We start from the raw sequence: 17943 nt of genomic DNA on the forward strand, positions 1-17943 counted from the left end.
CTCTTTTAAACCACTGGAGTCAATCAGCTCAGAAGAGTGTTAACTCTTAGGACTGCACTGTAAATCCACATTGTATCTGAGGAAAGTGGTGTGCACCGGAAAGCTCATACTTTGAATAAAACTTTGTGGGTCTTAAAGGTGCCAAATTTGTTCTGCTGCTTCAGGCCAGCAGGGCTACCCACTTAAACCTCTAAATCAATGGTTTGGGTCTCGGACTAACAACTAATCTTTCTCACTTTGACTTGGAAGGAAGACTCCCCCCCCCCCCCCATCTTCTTCTAAAAGGTCTCATCTGGCTCGGTTTCTCGCAGTCAGCGGAAACACTTTATGCACAAACACACACGCCCCCCCCCCCCATTCTGGGTCTGCGTCAAGAAGAGCCGAGCAGCGCGGCGCAATTAGTGAAGCGCGTCACTTTCACTTCGAAAGCGGGAGGGGGGCGGGGGGAGGGGCGCTGGGTGAGTGAGTGGGTGGGTGGGCGTCTCATTAAACAGCAGCGGCTGTTGTGTGCGCTGGTGACATCAGCCCCCTCGCTTTATATACTTAGGGAGCGGGACAACGTTCCCTTCGTGGTCCAGACCTCCCTAAAGCGACTCCGGGCAGTTGAGGGGAAAGCAGCCGCCGCCGCCGCCGCCTCCGTCCTCTCTGCTGTCTGTCCCTGTCTGTCTGTCTGTCTCCCTCCCACCTCTTCTCCTTTGTTTGCATGGACTTTAGTTCCTAGAGAGGAGAGGATGGCAAAGCTGAGGATGCAGCTGGTGTGCGCGCTGCTGCTGGCGTTCGCCTCGTGGAGCCTGTGCTCAGGTAAGCTCCGTTTGGCACCTTCCATCCTTGCTGAGGAGGACCCCGGGCGATTCGGGCGAAGTTGGGAGCGCTGGAAGCGTGGGAGGAGTTTGTGCGGACAGGTGCAGGAGACACGGTGTGCCAATTTCAAAGGCTCGTCGGGACTGAAATCAGCGGTTTGTTGTCAGTATCCGCTGGAAGGAGCTGTTCGCCTTTTGCACTTTTTAAAATTAGAAAGATCGAAGTCGAGCGTGGCTTCCCATCCCTAGTTCCCCAAGGCACACTTTCCCGCTGTTTTGCTACCAAGTCGCTAAACTACTTCTCTGCACCTCTTTAAAACGGATCGACTGCACTCAAACTGCCAACTATGCAGCGATCTTGTAACTCTTGTCAAGGAAGATCCTGACAGGACTAGAGAAAACGAACTGCATCTCCAAACCCACGAAAAATTTTTTATGGATTAGGTAGGTCATCTCAGCCAAACCCAGGCAGTTATATACAATGGATACTCATGCCCTGTGTATAGAGAGAAGAGAATCCCATAGCTTTAAAGAACAGAACCAATCTTTGTCTATACCTGGATTCTAATCTGATTCGTATCTCATTTTTACCTTTATGGATCCCTCTGCCCTCCTCCTGTTTCAGCTGCCCAGGAGAGATACTTTCCCCGAAGGAGTAATCCTAAACAGGGTTACTGAGAAATCTGAGGAAAATAATTTTCAGATTGGACTGTCATTTCCCCCTTTGATCAAAGAGTGGTGATCTCCCTTGCAAATGCAATGTGGAATGTATGGGGATGAGCAATATGACATGTACTGTTATCTCCTTCTCCTTAAGGATAAGGCACACTGTCAAGCTGAATATCCTTTCTAAAACTGTAGGCAAGTAATATTTATTCTGACAACCTACTGCTTCTTCCATGTCATACAACTATGTCCTTCAGTTGCTGAAGCCTATCAATGGCATTTATTTTGTGGAAAGTTAAGGGATCAGATATAAGTACTCTAATGGGAAATGAGAAGTGATTGGTTGAAATAAAGATGGGTGAAGTTTGCCTTACATAAAGACAAATTCAGGGCATATTTGTGATTTGGTAATTCTTCAAAGCAATCTTCTCTGTTCTATGTTCAAGCAACTGATTTTAAGTTCCCCAATGATACAATTTCTCTTAAAGGAATAAAAACACATTCTGAACGTGGTTAAATAGTGTATATAGGTCCTATTAGACACATTATACATAGAGTGGAATGGATTTAGTTCCTATCACACTTCCAGGTGTTTCAAAACCCAATATCATTATTTCATGGAGCAATGTACAGTCTACAAGCTTTTCAGATCTAACAATTCCATTTCTATATTAAAAATTTGCAGCACATATTCATGACAAAAGCTACAACGTGGTACACAATTATAGATACATGAGCTTCACTTAAAACTAGATACTTCAGATTCTTTGCCAAATTTTGGCCCATTAGACATCCAAACAAAATGATACTAATGATACTAAATGGGTATAAGACTGTACAGCTAACTGAAATTTATACCAATAAAATTATTTTAAATCAAACACCCATAATATATCATGCAGTCTTATCAGAAGTCAGATGCAAAAGCAAAACATATATAAAACTCATTTTCATCTTGCATATATCAACTTGCCTTTAAGAACAGCTGTGTTACGTGTTGCATTGTTAATGGGAGTTGAATAAAGAAAAGGATATCTGGATCCATTTAAATTGACAGGAATTAATATTTGCATTGGAGCAGAATAGATGATTAAACAGATGGGGACCATGTTCTAAAAGCAATGCAATATTTTAATTTGCTTTAATATTTCAGTTTGACAACCCAGTAGTTCCTAATTCCTGATTGCACACTGGGCACTATCCAGCTCCTGGCTCCAATGACAAGATTCATGATGTATCTAAATCTTTCACTGAAATTACCAGGACAGTAAGAAACGATTAACTTGGACCAACAGCCATCAACCTCACTAGGGTATGGATCATGATAGGGAAAACAAAAAACAATTGGACTTCTTTGCATGTGTTATGCATCATCAAGTTGCTTCCAGTTTATGGCAGCCCTGTGAATTAATAACCTTAACAGCTTTGCTCAGGTGTTGCAAGCTGAGGGCTGAGGCTTCCTTAACTGAATCAATCATCTCATGCTGGGTTTCCTTCTCTTTTCCTTCTGCCTTTAACTTTGCCTAACATTTTGGTCTTCTCCAGTGACTCTTGTCTTCTCAAACTAAATAAGATAGCTTCAGTTTAGTCATATTAGTTTCCAGAGAGAGTTCAGGCTTGATTTTATCTAGAACCTACCCACTTGACTTTTTTTAGTAGACCACTGTATCTGTTAAATTTCCTCCAACATCAAATTTCTTTATTTCTTTATTATTTATCTATTTATCTATTTATTTATTTCTCACCATTTTTGAGACCAGCTCATGGTGATTCACAGACGTCCAATAAAACCCCCAGTAAAACCCCATTAAAATGGACAACAAAATCACAATAAAAGAGTAACATGGCAGTAATACCTCTAAACTCCCCCACCGTCTACCCTACCTCTGTCTCTGGAGGGACAGAAAGAGGGGTCAAGCTCACTTAGACTAACTGCTGCCTGTCGCCAGGGGGAGGGCACCGATCTTCCTCGCTACCCTAACCTCAACCATAGACCTGGTGGAAAAGCTCCGTTTTGAAGGCCCTGCGGAATGCTGGAAGCTCCCACAGGGCCTGCAGATCACCCAGGAGCTCATTCCACCAGGTTGGGGCCAGGACCAAAAAGGCCCTAATCCTGGTCGAGGCAAGGTGTGCTTCTATGGGGCTGGGAAAAACTAGTAAATTGTCACCCGCAGATTGTAGGGCTCTGTGGGGGGTAGACGGTGATATGCGGTCCCTCAGACCATGCAGGGCCTTAAAGGTTAAGACCAAAACCTTGAACCAGATCCAGACAGCAACTGGTAACTAGCGCAGCTGCCTCAGCACTGGCTGGATTTGGGCCCTCCATGGTGTTCCTCTGAGGACCCTAGCAGCTGCATTTTGTACCAGCTGTAGTCTCCGAATCAGGGACAAGAGCAGGCCTCCATAGAGTGAGTTATAGAAATCTAATCTGGAGGTCATTGTCGCATGGATCACCATGGCCAGGTGTTCAGGGGACAGGTAGGGTGCTAGTAGCCGGGCTTGGTGTAGATGGAAGAATGCCTGGCTAGCTACCTTCTTTCAATGGAATCAACTTTCTTCCTGTCAACTTTTCTCATTGTCCAACATTCGCACCCATGTATAGTAATGGGAGAATACTATATTATCCTGATCTCAGTTTCTTATGTCTAAGCAACAGTTTCTTATGCCTAAGGATTATTTCTCATTCTTCATGGCTGCCTTTCCAAGTTGCAGTCTCCTTTTGGTTTTCTTGGCTGCAGTCTTGCTGTTGATTAAATAGATGGGGACTAGGTTCTAATACGATTGGAGGCATCATTACTTTCAAGAAATCCTACAAGTGATCTACAAGTTGGCTGATTGGAAATAATATTGATACTTGCAACTGGTACAGATCCCTCCTCCCCAAGAAAGCACTGAGCAAAATGTGTTGGGGCACACAGAGTGAACAAAATTGATTCCCATGGCACCACTGTTTGGTTTGTTCTTTCCTTGCCTTCATTTGTGTGACCCGTCTTTTCTGGCTGACTTCACGTAAATGATCAATGCAAATATACATGTCCTCATGTATCATCGGCAGCTTCTAATCATGTGTATGGTCTGGGCATTTTTTCCTATGTACAAAAAACAGTCCTCATTCTTTTGGGATTCTTTCTGCATTTGTTCTTCAAGCAATTTATCACCATTGCATTCAATAAAACTATTGACATTGAATTCAAGTACCAGAGAATTGCATTGAAAAGGCTGTTGTTCATAAGCTACACATTATTTAGATGAAAGTCCAACTAATAACAATTCTGGGACATACCATGAATAATAATAGAGTGAACGTAAGAGCTAAGCAAATATAATCAATACAATTACTGTTGTTTATAATTACTGATGCCACAGAAAAGGTGTATCAACAAATTAAGCCTCTTAATAGTACTTTCTCATTTTGGCCACACTAAAATCGATGGAATGAGCTGATTACAAGTACCTCAACCATTCTTGTTAATATGGCATGGAATCTGATCCCATCCATATATATTTATAATGTTCCATATATATAATATATATATTTATAATTTATCACGTTCATGCTGTTGCAATCCTAGACACAATGGTGCCAGTTAATGACTGGAATATAATAAAATGTGTTTCTGTACAGGAATATATTACTTCTAACTTATGTTTTCCCTTTTCAGGCTGACACTCCCTTGGGAAGTACAACTCAAGCCTTGCTAACTCAAGACTTGCTACCAAGGGTCACACACTTTTACAGAAAACCATAAGTCCCATGGCTATTATAAATGTATTTCCATTTTACTCATACTGATTGGTAGGAAAGGATTTTGAATCTGCTTAAGTGGATTAAGCATCTGCAGGGTTGGGTTTTTTTTTTTTAAGAATTCCAAATTTTCATAGAGAAAAAATGCTTACTAACTGCCATTGAGATCCTTTTAAAATAAATCAAGCTGTTGAATTTAAATCCTCCCAGTCAAAAGATGCCTTTAACACTTTATATACTTTATAAGCACAGTAGGAACTTCAAATAATTAAGGCTAAAGCTAATCCCACCCAACAAAACCAGCAGGTTTTCCTTGGCCCCTGCTGGTGATGATTGCAGTTGACCAATAACAAGCTACTTCTATTCCTAGATTGCATTTCTCCCAAGAGAGTGTATAAATCAGAGAACGCATATTAAAGAACAAAACACTTGCCAAGCATTTATTGGTGCCAGTGCTTAAACCTGAAATCTCTTTAAAGGATATCTTTAAATCCTATGTGTTGAAACCCAAATGCTGGTGATTTATACTGGAATAGTAAACATATGTTTCTGATTAACTTGCAGATTCAGAAGAGGAAATGAAAGCCATAGAAGCAGATTTATTGACCAATATGTATACATCAAAGGTAATGCCCCTATCGCTCTTGAGCTGCAGAATGCTTGAATTCTCACTCCATACATGAATGTTTTGGCATACCATTGTCAGGCACAAGATTAACCTGAACATTATTGCAAGATCTTTGCAATTGTGCAAAATTGTCTTAAGGGACTATGAAAACCCGGGTGAAGGCATGATTTAACTCACTGTTAAATGCTGTAATATTGATACAACTACGTTGGAACAACTATGCTAGAATTATGAAGCAATGTAAATCCATTAGCAGAAAAAAAATCAAGTCTGAGTAGTCTGATGAATAAAAAATTAATGTCAAATCACATAATAATCCACTTATAGATGTATAATTTACATTCGTGGCTAATGAAGTCCTCACCAAAGCTTTATCTGTATAACAACATATGCTTAATGGTCATCAGAAAAACAAACAATAGTTCCAAGAGTACCAAATCAGTAAGTTATGATTCCTTCATTTTGGGAATGAGGCATCCTTTTTTTTATTTTCAAGATACACTTTCTGGAAATATGTCAGAATGCAGAACACATGCTTTGACAGGCTTGTAGCCAAACAAGCATACCTAAATATCTCATATATATATATGGGAATGAAAACACAAACCTAATATACTGCTGTCAAAAGATTTATTTTGCAGCATCTAGAGTGGCATACTTGATATACAGATGATTGCAGAGTTTCTTTTTCCAGAAACAAGAAAATGATTAATGTATGTTTTAGAGAGCCATATTCAGAATTATAATTTTTCAAGCCATCCTTTGAGGTATGACCAATCCATGTGACTTTTCAAAATCAGAGGTAAGTTCCATGGAGCCCACCACTCTATCAGTGGCCAGTCAGGTGGCCCTACAAAGCCCATGATCAAGGCTATCCCTTGCTATCATTTTAATTTAATTTACTCTAAAACAGCCCGATGATGTAATTTAGCTTATAGTAAAAATTAAAAAAAACTTATGAAACATTTTCAGACTCATTACAAAGATTTTCTCTGTGTCCAGGGTATAATGCTCAAGTTTGACAGCTTGGCAGTACAACCCTTCACTTTAATGTCAAGACTTGCATTTAAGCGAAATTGATTTATGACTGCTCTGAATTTGTACTTTGCTGAGAACCAAGGCTGTTTGGGGCGTGGGGGGGGGGGAGGGAGCTACAGCTAGCATCTTGAGGAATTAAAAAACAAATATCATTGTAATTTGAAATACCATTTCTTCTGGTGTCTATGGATGACAGACTTTGTCGAAATATTTTGTAAGGGAGTAATATTGCTGATTCTGCACAGTGATTGTTCCCCACATACAAAGTAGGAAGCCTACATAACATAATGTTCCGTCAGGGGTTCCTGGGGTTGTTCCCTTTAAAGTGTAGAGGAACACTCCCTCCATATTAAAAGGGAACTTTCAGAGAGCTACAGAGAAACATATGTTACTACGGTTTCCATCCATCTATGTGCATCTGCTGCCATGAGAGAAGAATCTTTGTAGAATGTTATAGCAGGGTGGCTCCTCCCCCTGTCCTTAACACTCCACTAAGCAAAGGCTGAAGCTATCCTGCAGCTTAAAGTGCCTTCCTCCCATTTAAGAAGCTCTACTTCTTCATCTGAAGGAAGGCTCTTTGGAGGATGGTCGATCTCCTCCAGCCACTGACAAAGCAACGGCATTTTTAGTGGGAGTTGTAAGGGTTATAAACTTTGTTTTCTTGAGTACATTATAGAGTACATTCATCAAGGTGAACCTCAGTACAGTTTTGGAACCTATGCTTGAGAAAAAGTCTTCAGGAGGTGTTACTTATTACAAAACAAACTTGATATTTTAACTACTGTACATAATTCATTATGACCGTTTATGCACTGGGAACTTCACTGCCCCAGCTCCTGTGCAGGAGCACAAATTAGGGGCAGATGAGGCACACCAGGCCAAATGCTCCCCCGTGTGGGTGCAGGAAGAGGTGGGGCACCTCTAGCCTTCAGCTCGGCACAGAACCTCCAGTGTGTAAACGGTCTATGTCATTATGTGTTGGGATTTTTTTTTTCATTTGTTGGTTTTCATATGTTGTAGACAGTTTTGTATGAGAGTGTTTGGCATGGATTTATGGGGAAGTAAAGGTGCCATTATGAACACCAAATTGAGACATTGTGCTAAGCAAAGAAATACCATGGCTGGGCAACTTCCACTATTATAAAAACATCCTGAGATTTTTTTTTATTATCCAGACTTTTTCCAGACATCCCCCCCCCCAACATATTTCCATGAATTTGTTTAAAGCAATGAGGACTATGGAAATGACTAAATGCTCAATCTTTTGCATTTTGTGTTTTTCAAATTCATCATTGACATATAGATTGTCAGGGTGTACTTTATATACCATGTATTTTCATGGTAAGAAAGACTCCTTTCCTTAAGAGAAATGGATATGTTATAAAGCCTAATCAGTGTAATAACACTGTTTTCATAGATTGTTTCCAAGTTCAGTCTTCATTTTATAAGCATTTTAAAATTCATAAGATTTGGGCTGTATCTTGATTCACTTGAGCTTAAAGATTCCAGCTATGAACCATGGTAGTCTACTTATATGTAAGTGCAGAATGCATATAATATATTGACAACTTCTGAGAAATGATCTGTTCTAAGAAGAAAAATTTAATCTTTTGCCAACAATTCTGACCATCAGTTAAATAATTACTCTTTAAAAATCTGGAGAGGAAGAAATATTGGCAAAAGGATTAATTTCTTTTATGTAATAGCAGTCCTGTAACAAAAAACAAAACAGGTCTTCATCACTCTCTTTGTATTAACCTTCTCCAAAGGGGAAGTGATTTTGTTAGAACACATTATTTCAAGGGCATTCTCATTGTCATTTTAGACAGATAAGGTCTGCATTTGGATAATTAAACTGGGCTGAAACCTTTATATTTCTATTAGTCTCAGCCCTGTAGAGAAGATGATAAAATCTCAGTTGAAAGGGAAATTGTGGTTCCATCTTTGACCTGATGGAATGAAGGCCTTACAAGCTGAAGTATTTGTAGTTTGATATTTTTAGCCTATGGACATATCTTTCAAAGAAAATTATAAAATTTACAGAAAACCAGAAAAAACATATTGATGCCCAGAGATTTAACTGTCTCTAGGCAATGTCATGGCGTCATAATAAAGAAAGGGAATAACTGCTTATATGTAGAATGTAAGTAGGAAGAAAGAAGCCTGCTTACCCACTGTGTAGATGTTCATTTCCCCCACTATCATTTCTTATTAGAGTTTTGAAGCACAAGAAAAAAAAACCCTATAAAACATGACCATGGAATTAATATGTGTGTCATGAGCAATGATCCCTTTTTTATTACCCTCCTCTTCAGCTCAGTCAAGTATCAAGTTCCACAAGATTCTGTATCAAATCTGAATCTTCATATCCTGGTTGATCTATTTCATTGTTTTGAAATTGTTTCTTAAATATCTGTACTGACTTGGATGGCCCAGGCTAGCCAAATGTCATCAGATACCATAAACTAACTGGACTGTTCCTGTTTAGTACTTGGATGAGAGACCACCAAACAAGTCCAGAGCTGCTACACAGAGGCAGGCAGAGGGAAACCAACACTGAATCATCTCTTGTCTCAAAAACCGTACAGGATCACCATAAGTTACCATAAGTTGATAATTCAAGTGACATTAAAATATGGCATATGAAACAGTGATAGGTTTGGATGCTTTTAGGAGATCCTCACACTTTGTAAATAGAACTGAACCTGCCAAGAAACCTGAATTAAAATAGTTTGGTTATACAAAGTAGAAGCAGTTTATGTGAAGTTCTTCTATGATAAGAGAAAGGCATTTCTTTATTCAGTCAACTGTCAAAATGAAGACGTTCTCTCACTAAGCATGGGAGACCCTCAGTTCCATGGTTCTGAACACTGATCTTCAGTGTTTGTGTTCTTATAATTGTCACCACTATTGATTTTTTCTAAAAGTCATTGACACCTCAAAGACCAAGTTATTGGCACTAAAGGAAAACAATTTACTGACTATGTATGATGGGCCTTTGAAAGCCAGTTCACATTTTGCAAAGCTGTTTTTCCATGACCAGTGTACTTACAGGAATGGCTTTTCCCTTACATTCCCCCGACAGCACTGAAATCCTCAGAACAACATCTGTTCATGGTCCCCGGCCTGAAAGAGGTGAAGTTGGCCTTGATAAGGGCTTAGGCTTTTTTAGCTCTGAACCCAGCCTTGTGGAATGTTCCCAGAAGAGATCATGGCCCTGCGGGGCCTAAACCAGTTCCACAGGGCCTGCAAAATGGAGTTATTCCACTGGGCTTATGGTCAAGGCCAGAAATACCGTCTACCTTTAAAGGCTAGCCTCACCGCTAGGGAAGGAGGAGAAGGAATGTTGAAGACCAGTTCCAGCCCTCACCTCCCCATTTTGGGATTTTAGTTGGGGGCATAAATTATAGGAATTATAAATATTAATGTTTTAAAATTTTAATCTTTGTACCTTTTAAAATGTTTTTATCCACCCTGAGTGTAGGAAGGGCAGGATTTAAATTAAAAATGTGTTATTATTGTTGTTATTGTTGTTTTGTTTTTTATATAGCACATTTTGATCCTGACCCTTAATAAGCTTTGCATACACCTAGCCTCTTATATTGTCTCCCATCACTCCCAGATGGGACTATCTCATTGCAGAGAAACAAGCTCAGGGTTCCCATTGATTTGTCACTGTCATGAGTTAAAATTTCCATGAAAATAAAATGTTCCGTATGTTCATTGTTGTGGCGTGTCTGTATCTTATTTTGAAGGGATGTTTAAACATTACCATAGCGATTAAAGAGCGTTAGGACAGTGGTTGAGAGTAGAGGAGTAAACTACTCCCCCCCCCACTGGGCCTCAGTAAAATTGTTGAGCATTGAGTGGTCCCCGGTGATAAAAAGGTTGGGGACCACTGCACTAAACCACCTGAAATTCTGCTTCTGAAGGGGGTGGGGGGCAAAGTGGGAGTCTGCAGGGAGAGGAGAAAATTAACCAAAAGTTAACCAAAAAATTAACCAAAAAGAAAATTAACCAAAAGTTCCCATCCTAGGGAAATGCTGCTTTCCCAGCATACATGACAATCCTATCCAGATCGTAAGAATTTCTTCCCTTAAGTTTCAGGCTTCCATTGTCTGATTTTCATCATAAATGGATTGAGTGGCAAGGGCACAATCTCTGAACTCATTAAAAGATACAAAAGCGTGGTATGTAGCAAATACAGCATCATGTGCAAATAGCCTGTGGAAAATACAGAATTCTCAAGGGCCTCCTGCATTTTTAGGGACATCAGCAGCTGTCTCAAGAGAACAAGTCTTTTTTTGCTTGTGGGGAACAAGTGCAACCTCATCTCTGTGGGCTTTGCAAGCTTAGGCAATTGTACAGTTTTCAGGAGTTGGCTTTCAATCCAGGAGTTGGCATTCAATAGGAGAGAAATCCAACAGCTGGCAAATGCATTCTCACACATAGCTGTGACAATGCTTATAAAGATCTGGATCTAATCATGGATCTTCTACCATTTCATATGTTCTGTCCTTTTGCTAAAATGTGTTTTTAATAGATTCATAGCTTAGTTATGCTGGAAAGGACCAGCACTGCAGTGCAAAAGTGTAGTTCAATGGCTCATTGGCTGGTGTTTCCCCCAATCCCACTCATTTCATACAAAGGCAATTGGAGACCTTTGACATGTTGGATAGGGCTGAAGGGCTGTGTGTGATGCTTTGTATCATCATTATAATTACAGCAGGATCTTTCCAACCAGGGCAGGGTTTTTTGCTCTGAATTTCAATGCCACTGTAGACAAAATGTGCACTTAATTCATTCATGCCGTTTCATTTAAATAAGTAGCATTACTTCATTCTTGATTGAAACTGAGAGTGTTTATTCATTAAAGGATGTAAGCTGACACAGTATATTTTGAAGGAATAATAATAAACCCACCCTTCCCTGAAGGCTCAGGGCAGAAAACATAATACATAAAAACAACGTTTAAATAACAGCAATTGATATTTAAAAATATTCTACATCCAAATTGGTTCAAAACTGCTCTCTAATTTCCCTGTGTGTATATGTGTGTGTGTGTGTGGGGGGGGGGATACTAATGTCAAAATGGTTAAGGCCTGGGGACTATAATTTTGGTGTCATTCCTGGCCTCAAATGCAGGCCTTGAGAAACAGCTCTGCTTTGCAAGCCCTGTGAAACTATCTTAAGTTTAAGGAATTACATGGGTTTCTTGTATTGTGTTTCACCTTTTCCAACCCCCACACCCCCATTTCATCCCCAGTCAAAAAATAATTAACTTACACAACTCACTTCTTCAGGATATAGTGATGGCTACTCGTTTGTCTAGCTTTGGTCCATCAAGGGCTATGAGCCATGCTGACTTCCTCAAATGTGTTTCTTAATCTAATGGCAGAACTGCTTAGTCTGGAGGATACATGTCTTCAGAAAGAGGAAATTTCTACATTCCAGTGCAGGCGGAAATCAACATATGAAGTTCTGGACAACTCTACCCTGCTTGTATACTTTCCAAGAGTATTCAATGGCCTATTAGTGTGATCTAACATGCATGCTCTTACACCAGTATCAAGAAAGAAGCAGTCAGATTTAGGGGAAAGGGTAGCAATATTCAAATCTTCTCCCCAGTGAATCACAGGCATGACTTCCTACTGATAATAACATGTCTTTGGCTCTTTATTCATCCTTGATTGGGCAAAGTCTTGGAATATACAGTTGCCCATTTTGCTGACATGAATGCATATGCTGAAGAATTACCGCACCACACTGTGTGCCTTTTTCCTGCTTGGTGTCATGATAAAGCACATGTGCCATTGCCATTTCATTTGACTAATATTCATGAAACAAAGTTAAGCTTGAAATTGCAGTAGACATTTTATTCAGATTCTCTGTCCAAGTTGTGGCAATTTTCAATAATTAAGAGAGATGCTTCCAAACAAGGTTAATTTGTCATTAAACCTGTCCTAGCCTTGTAAGAGAATTTGACAGTTTAATTATATCACTGAATGCAATAAGAGAATGAGTCTAAAGGAAACACAAAATGGCAGCAAAGACAAAATGTACCGGTGGAAAAAATAGGATTTAATCTTCATAAAAACTAAGATCAAAAATATCATTCAAAAGGCAGTCTGTTACAGGACTTTGCTTTGTGCAGATTAAAGTGTCCAAGTACATCACAGATCTGGCCAGCTGGCCTTTAAACTTGAAGGGAATCAAAAAGAAAGAAATGACACCTACAGAATGGCACATGGAATGAAGTTTTGATTGACAACTTCTTGTTGGATTGGGAATATGTATATTTATAGGCCCCTATCTACAGATAAATGACGGAAGAGCTCAGCGTGCTCGTACCCTCTTTTAACTTCCTTATACAAAGTTGTGTTTATGGGAAGGAGGAACAAACAACTAGTTTCTTCTTTTTGTTTCTCTTGTGGCAAATCTTTTCTTTCCATTGGGAGAAATAGAGAAGATCAGCCACCAAACCACGGAAATTTGACTGTACAGAGGAAGCCTCCAAATTTCTGAGCAGACAGATTTGGACCATTTGTATGTGCATCAAGAATTGTTTTAATATTTGATCTAAGAAATTAAGCTTACAAGATTAAAGGCATCACTGAATTACTTAGCCAATGACTTATTGTTATTGACCACCCCACCATTGTTATTTGCAGGGGAAACATTTTTTAGGAGTGTTAGTGAAGCATCACAACATCCATAGGTGTTCTCCATGTAGCAGTTCCTGAACTCCAAGAACCCCTGCAATACCTCCTTCTGAGCAGGATGGCTCACATCACACCTTGTTTGCTAGCAGCTGTCTCCTTTTTGTTTTGACAATATGCTTGTCATTCAATCTATAACGACTGATAATAGCCATATGACATACTGTGGATTTTGAATTTTGCAGATAAACAAGGCAACGGTTCCTAAGTGGAAAATGACCCTTCTAAACATCTGTGACCTTTTAAGCAATGTAAACAATCCAGAAGAGGAGACCGGTGAGGCCACAGAAGAGGACCTCCTCACCAGAAGACAGTTCCCTGCTACTCTTGATGGCTTCAGTTTGGAGGCAATGTTGACACTATATCAGCTGCAGAAAGTTTGCCAAAGCAGAACTTTTCAGCATTGGGAGGTAGCTGTGATACCTGAACGTTCTAGTTTGTTCTAGAAGTTACATTACTATGGAATAACATTTTGTTGTTTTTTATATAGTAATTAGTTTTATAGCATATTCTATTTCATTTAGATTATACATAGGATTATATTGCAAAATATATTTCATGGTTTTATCAGAAATCCTGTCCTTATGTTCAGAGGAATTTCATGATTTTCAATATAATTGATGATGAAGGGTCCTTTATGGAACTTAATTTGGAAATGAAATCTCAGGGATTTTTTGTTACTGCTAGGTCTCTGTTTAACAGTGTGAGAAATAATGGCATACAAGATACTAAACAATTGGCAAATGCTTTCTCCTGAGAAATTCAAGATAATCCCTAAATTTGCTGTCCTAAGAGCAGAAAGAGGTGGCTGAGAGGGAAAAGAGGAACATGGAAGTACACCTAGAACCAAGTGGAATGAAATAGACAAGTTTTATCTATTACGAGAGACTGAGAACTGACACAACACAGGGCATGTATCTAGGTATCAAAAGGCCCACCTAGTGACAGATGGAACCCTTCCCCAACCAATGAGCCCAAGGTAAACCTGGAATGGGATGCTAGTGGCCCCACATGGTTGCAAGCCTCTGTGTGTTTCCCTTGCCACCTGGGCATGCAACTGCAAGGCTCAACCCTCAAGGCTCCATAAGGTGAACACAAAGGGACATCCTCCTCTCAAATGGATCCATTCCAATGCCCGAAACCAGCATAAAGCTGTGAAAAGGAACAAATCAAAAGTAAATGAACACACTAAAAGCATGTACATAAAGGAAGGAGAGAGGGAAGGATGTTGGGAAGGGTTCTGGAAGCCAACTGAGCAACCAGATAGTGAGGCCTTAAAAAGGGGAGGAGCAGACAAGAATGAAGCTTGCACTTTTCAGGTCTGCCCCTTATTCAGCCCCTAAGGAGCACTCTAGATGACCAGTGATTGGCTGGTGTGCCTGGAAGGCCTCCCAGCTAGTGAAGCAGGGATCCAGCTCTCTACTTTAGCTGAAGACAGAACAGCCTTTCCTCGTTTCACCACCTTGCCCTGCAGCTGCAAACAGTCACTGGTAAATCTGTGGCTGTGATATCTATGTCAGGTACAGAAATGTCTAATGGAAAGGGTGTGACATCTGAGCCTCTGTTCAACGGAGTGAGAAATAATGCTGTATGAGACACTAAGCAAATGACAAATCCGTAAATGTCTGTGTCAAGTACAGAGGCCTCCGAGGGAAAGGGTGTGACATCTGGACAATATTATTTTACACAACAAATACAAGAGTCAGACAGCACATTAAGTATGATATCAAGGCTTTATTTAAGGTAAAAAAAAATTATGGAAGCAGACCTGATTTGGAATGGGTCATGGTACTAGATGGCAGAGGCTAGGAATGGGGACAAATCAGGAAAATCCATTTTGGTTTGGTTCATGGGTGAACCACAAACCAAACTGGAAAGCTCATATATGAACCAACCAATTTGTGGTCCTGCAAATCTTCTTGAAAGGGAGGGACCACAGTCTCTTTAAACAGGCATTGCAGAAAGCCTGAAAAACAGTTTGGAGCTGTCTTGTGCAGTTCTTTTAAGGTTTAAAGAGACTACCAGACAAAATGATGTGGTGGTAAGGTGGTATTTCTCACTGTATTGGGCTGTCTTCTGAAATCTGTTTAAAGAGACTGCAGAAGACAGCCCAAAACAGCTGAATGGAAGGGAGAACCTCCTTGCTGCCCAGCTATTTGTGCAATTTGTGCAGGGAACATAAAACAGGGGTTTAAAAGAGCTTACAGTCTCTTTAATACCATGTTTTCTGCTCCATCCATGACCAACTACATAACACACAAACCATTATCATGGTTTGTAGAAGTTCATGATGAACTTCTGTTTGTGAACCATGAACAGAGTAAAATTCATTACAAATTTTCCTTCATGATTCGATTCATGCTCATCTCTACTAGAAGAAGAGTACTCTTTCTCTTGAGTCAGTTCAATAATAATGATTGAGTTTTCTGGAACCAGCATGGTGTAGTTTTAAAGAGTGGTGTATTCTAATCTGGATAAATGGTTTGATTCCCTGCTCCTCCACATGCAGCCAGCTGGGTGAACTTGGGCAAGTCACAGTTCTCTGGGAGCTATTCTCACAGAGCAGATCTCCCTCCGCTTCACTTACCTCCCAGGATGTCTGTTTTGGGGAGAAGAAGGGAAAGGTGTTTGTAAGCTGCTTTGGGACTCCTTCCAATAGTGAAACGTGAAGTATAAAACCCCAGTTCTTCTCTCTATTGAGTGCAGTAAGGAGGAAATGGCATTATTACTTTTGTTTGGTAGCTACAGTCTCCTCTCCCTTTCCCTTGTCCTTCACCAACATATCACAATTAATACTGCAGGAAAATGATTGAGATGGGAAGTTTCATCTGTGCCCTCCAGCAGCAGGGTGCGAATAGAAGGGCAAAGATTGATGGCTTGACCCAGAGTTCAGCTGGTTGATATGCTTGATCACAGAATCATAGAATCATAGAGTTGGAAGGGGCCATACAGGCCATCTAGTCCAACCCCCTGCTCAACGCAGGATTAGCCCTAAGCATCCTAAATCATCCAAGAAAAGTGTGTATCCAACCTTTGCTTGAAGACTGCCAGTGAGGGGGAGCTCACCACCTCCTTAGGCAGCCTATTCCACTGCTGAACGACTCTGACTGTGAAAATTTTTTTCCTGATATCGAGCCTATAACGTTGTACTTGTAGTTTAAACCCATTACTGCGCATCCTTTCCTCTGCAGCCAACGGGAACAGCATTCTGCCTTCCTCCAAGTAACAACCTTTCAAATACTTAAAGAGGGCTATCATGTCCCCTCTCAACCTACTTTTCTCCATGCTGAACATTCCCAAGTCCCTCAACCTATCTTCATAGGGCTTGGTCCCTTAGTCCCTTCATAGGGCTTGGTCATAACTCAAAATAAAACCTATATTCTCCCCACATTATCATGGCCTTTAAAACTTCTGATCCTGGATAAATAGGAGGGACCTTCGGAACAAAGTGGAATTCTGACAACAGTTTGGAAGTAAGTAGACAAAGGTTAGAGAGAAATCTTTAAAAGGTGGAACCCCAGCTTCTGGATCAGGTTGCAGAGTTACTCAAAGTACCTGTTTCCACTTGTTATTCCATATCCAGTTAGGATGTGGCAATCTGCTTCTGCTTAACCCCTCTTTGGGCCATGGGCCACTGGACCACTGACACACACATTTTAACACTTCATTTGTATCCCATAGTGCCAAACAGTTGAATATTTTGAAGGGGTTAGGATGTACTGCTCCTAACACAGTGCCATTCCACTGGAAAACAAAACTCTCATATTCTCTTCTTACTACCAACAGTTACTTCAGCAAGATGTTTATGATCCAGAGAATTCAAGCCAAGATAAAGACCTGATGAAGAGAAAAACTCCTTACATTCTGAAACGGCAATTACATGTGAACAAAGCCAGACGACCATACATACTGAAGAGAAATTCATATTACTGACTCAGCAATTAAAGTAGTGCTTATTTAGTTTATGAGTAACTGTGCTTGATGGTTACCTTATTTCACCCTAAAATCTTATTTGTGTGGGAAATATATTATGAAAAGTGATCAAGATGATAGCATAATTGTGTCTTTTTTGCCACTGTTGTTTCTGGATTGTGAATTTTCCTACCTAAAAATTAATTGGACTAATATATTTACAAATAAATCTAGTTTCTAAGCATGATGTATTGTATACCACTGGGAATTTAAAACAAATAGAAAATTGTAATACAGTGTCTACCCTGCATCATCACCTCTTTAACCACATTGAACAACACATTTTTGCAAAGTCATTACAAGGGCATTTCGTAATTTGACATATGACATTATTTAGATATAATAATAAGCAACTAAAGTAGAGTTTACAGCCTG

At 40.0% G+C, this 17943-nt stretch overlaps 1 protein-coding gene across 1 annotated transcript; it reads left to right on the forward strand.

Annotated features, from left to right (window-relative positions):
* Window positions 1–499: 499 nt before the first annotated feature.
* NTS (neurotensin) lies at window positions 500–17643 on the forward strand. Its single transcript, XM_077338967.1, has 4 exons — window positions 500–801; window positions 5776–5837; window positions 13782–14006; window positions 17383–17643. The coding sequence occupies exons 1-4, from the start codon at window positions 732–734 to the stop codon at window positions 17527–17529; spliced, it is 504 nt and encodes a 167-aa protein (XP_077195082.1). The 5' UTR covers window positions 500–731; the 3' UTR covers window positions 17530–17643.
* The last annotated feature ends 300 nt before the right edge of the window (window positions 17644–17943 follow it).

Source organism: Paroedura picta, chromosome 5 (assembly GCF_049243985.1).
Source record: "Paroedura picta isolate Pp20150507F chromosome 5, Ppicta_v3.0, whole genome shotgun sequence".
Lineage (NCBI taxonomy): Eukaryota > Metazoa > Chordata > Lepidosauria > Squamata > Gekkonidae > Paroedura > Paroedura picta.

What these genes read in the sequence shown, in the direction of transcription:
- NTS (XM_077338967.1), top strand. Translation starts at nt 732, where the DNA reads ATGGCAAAGCTGAGGATGCAGCTGGTGTGCGCGCTGCTGCTGGCGTTC. An exon ending in CTCGTGGAGCCTGTGCTCAG is followed by an intron (nt 802 to 5,775) that starts GTAAGCTCCGTT and finishes ATTAACTTGCAG; the next exon opens with ATTCAGAAGAGGAAATGAAA. An exon ending in GAACTTTTCAGCATTGGGAG is followed by an intron (nt 14,007 to 17,382) that starts GTAGCTGTGATA and finishes TACTACCAACAG; the next exon opens with TTACTTCAGCAAGATGTTTA.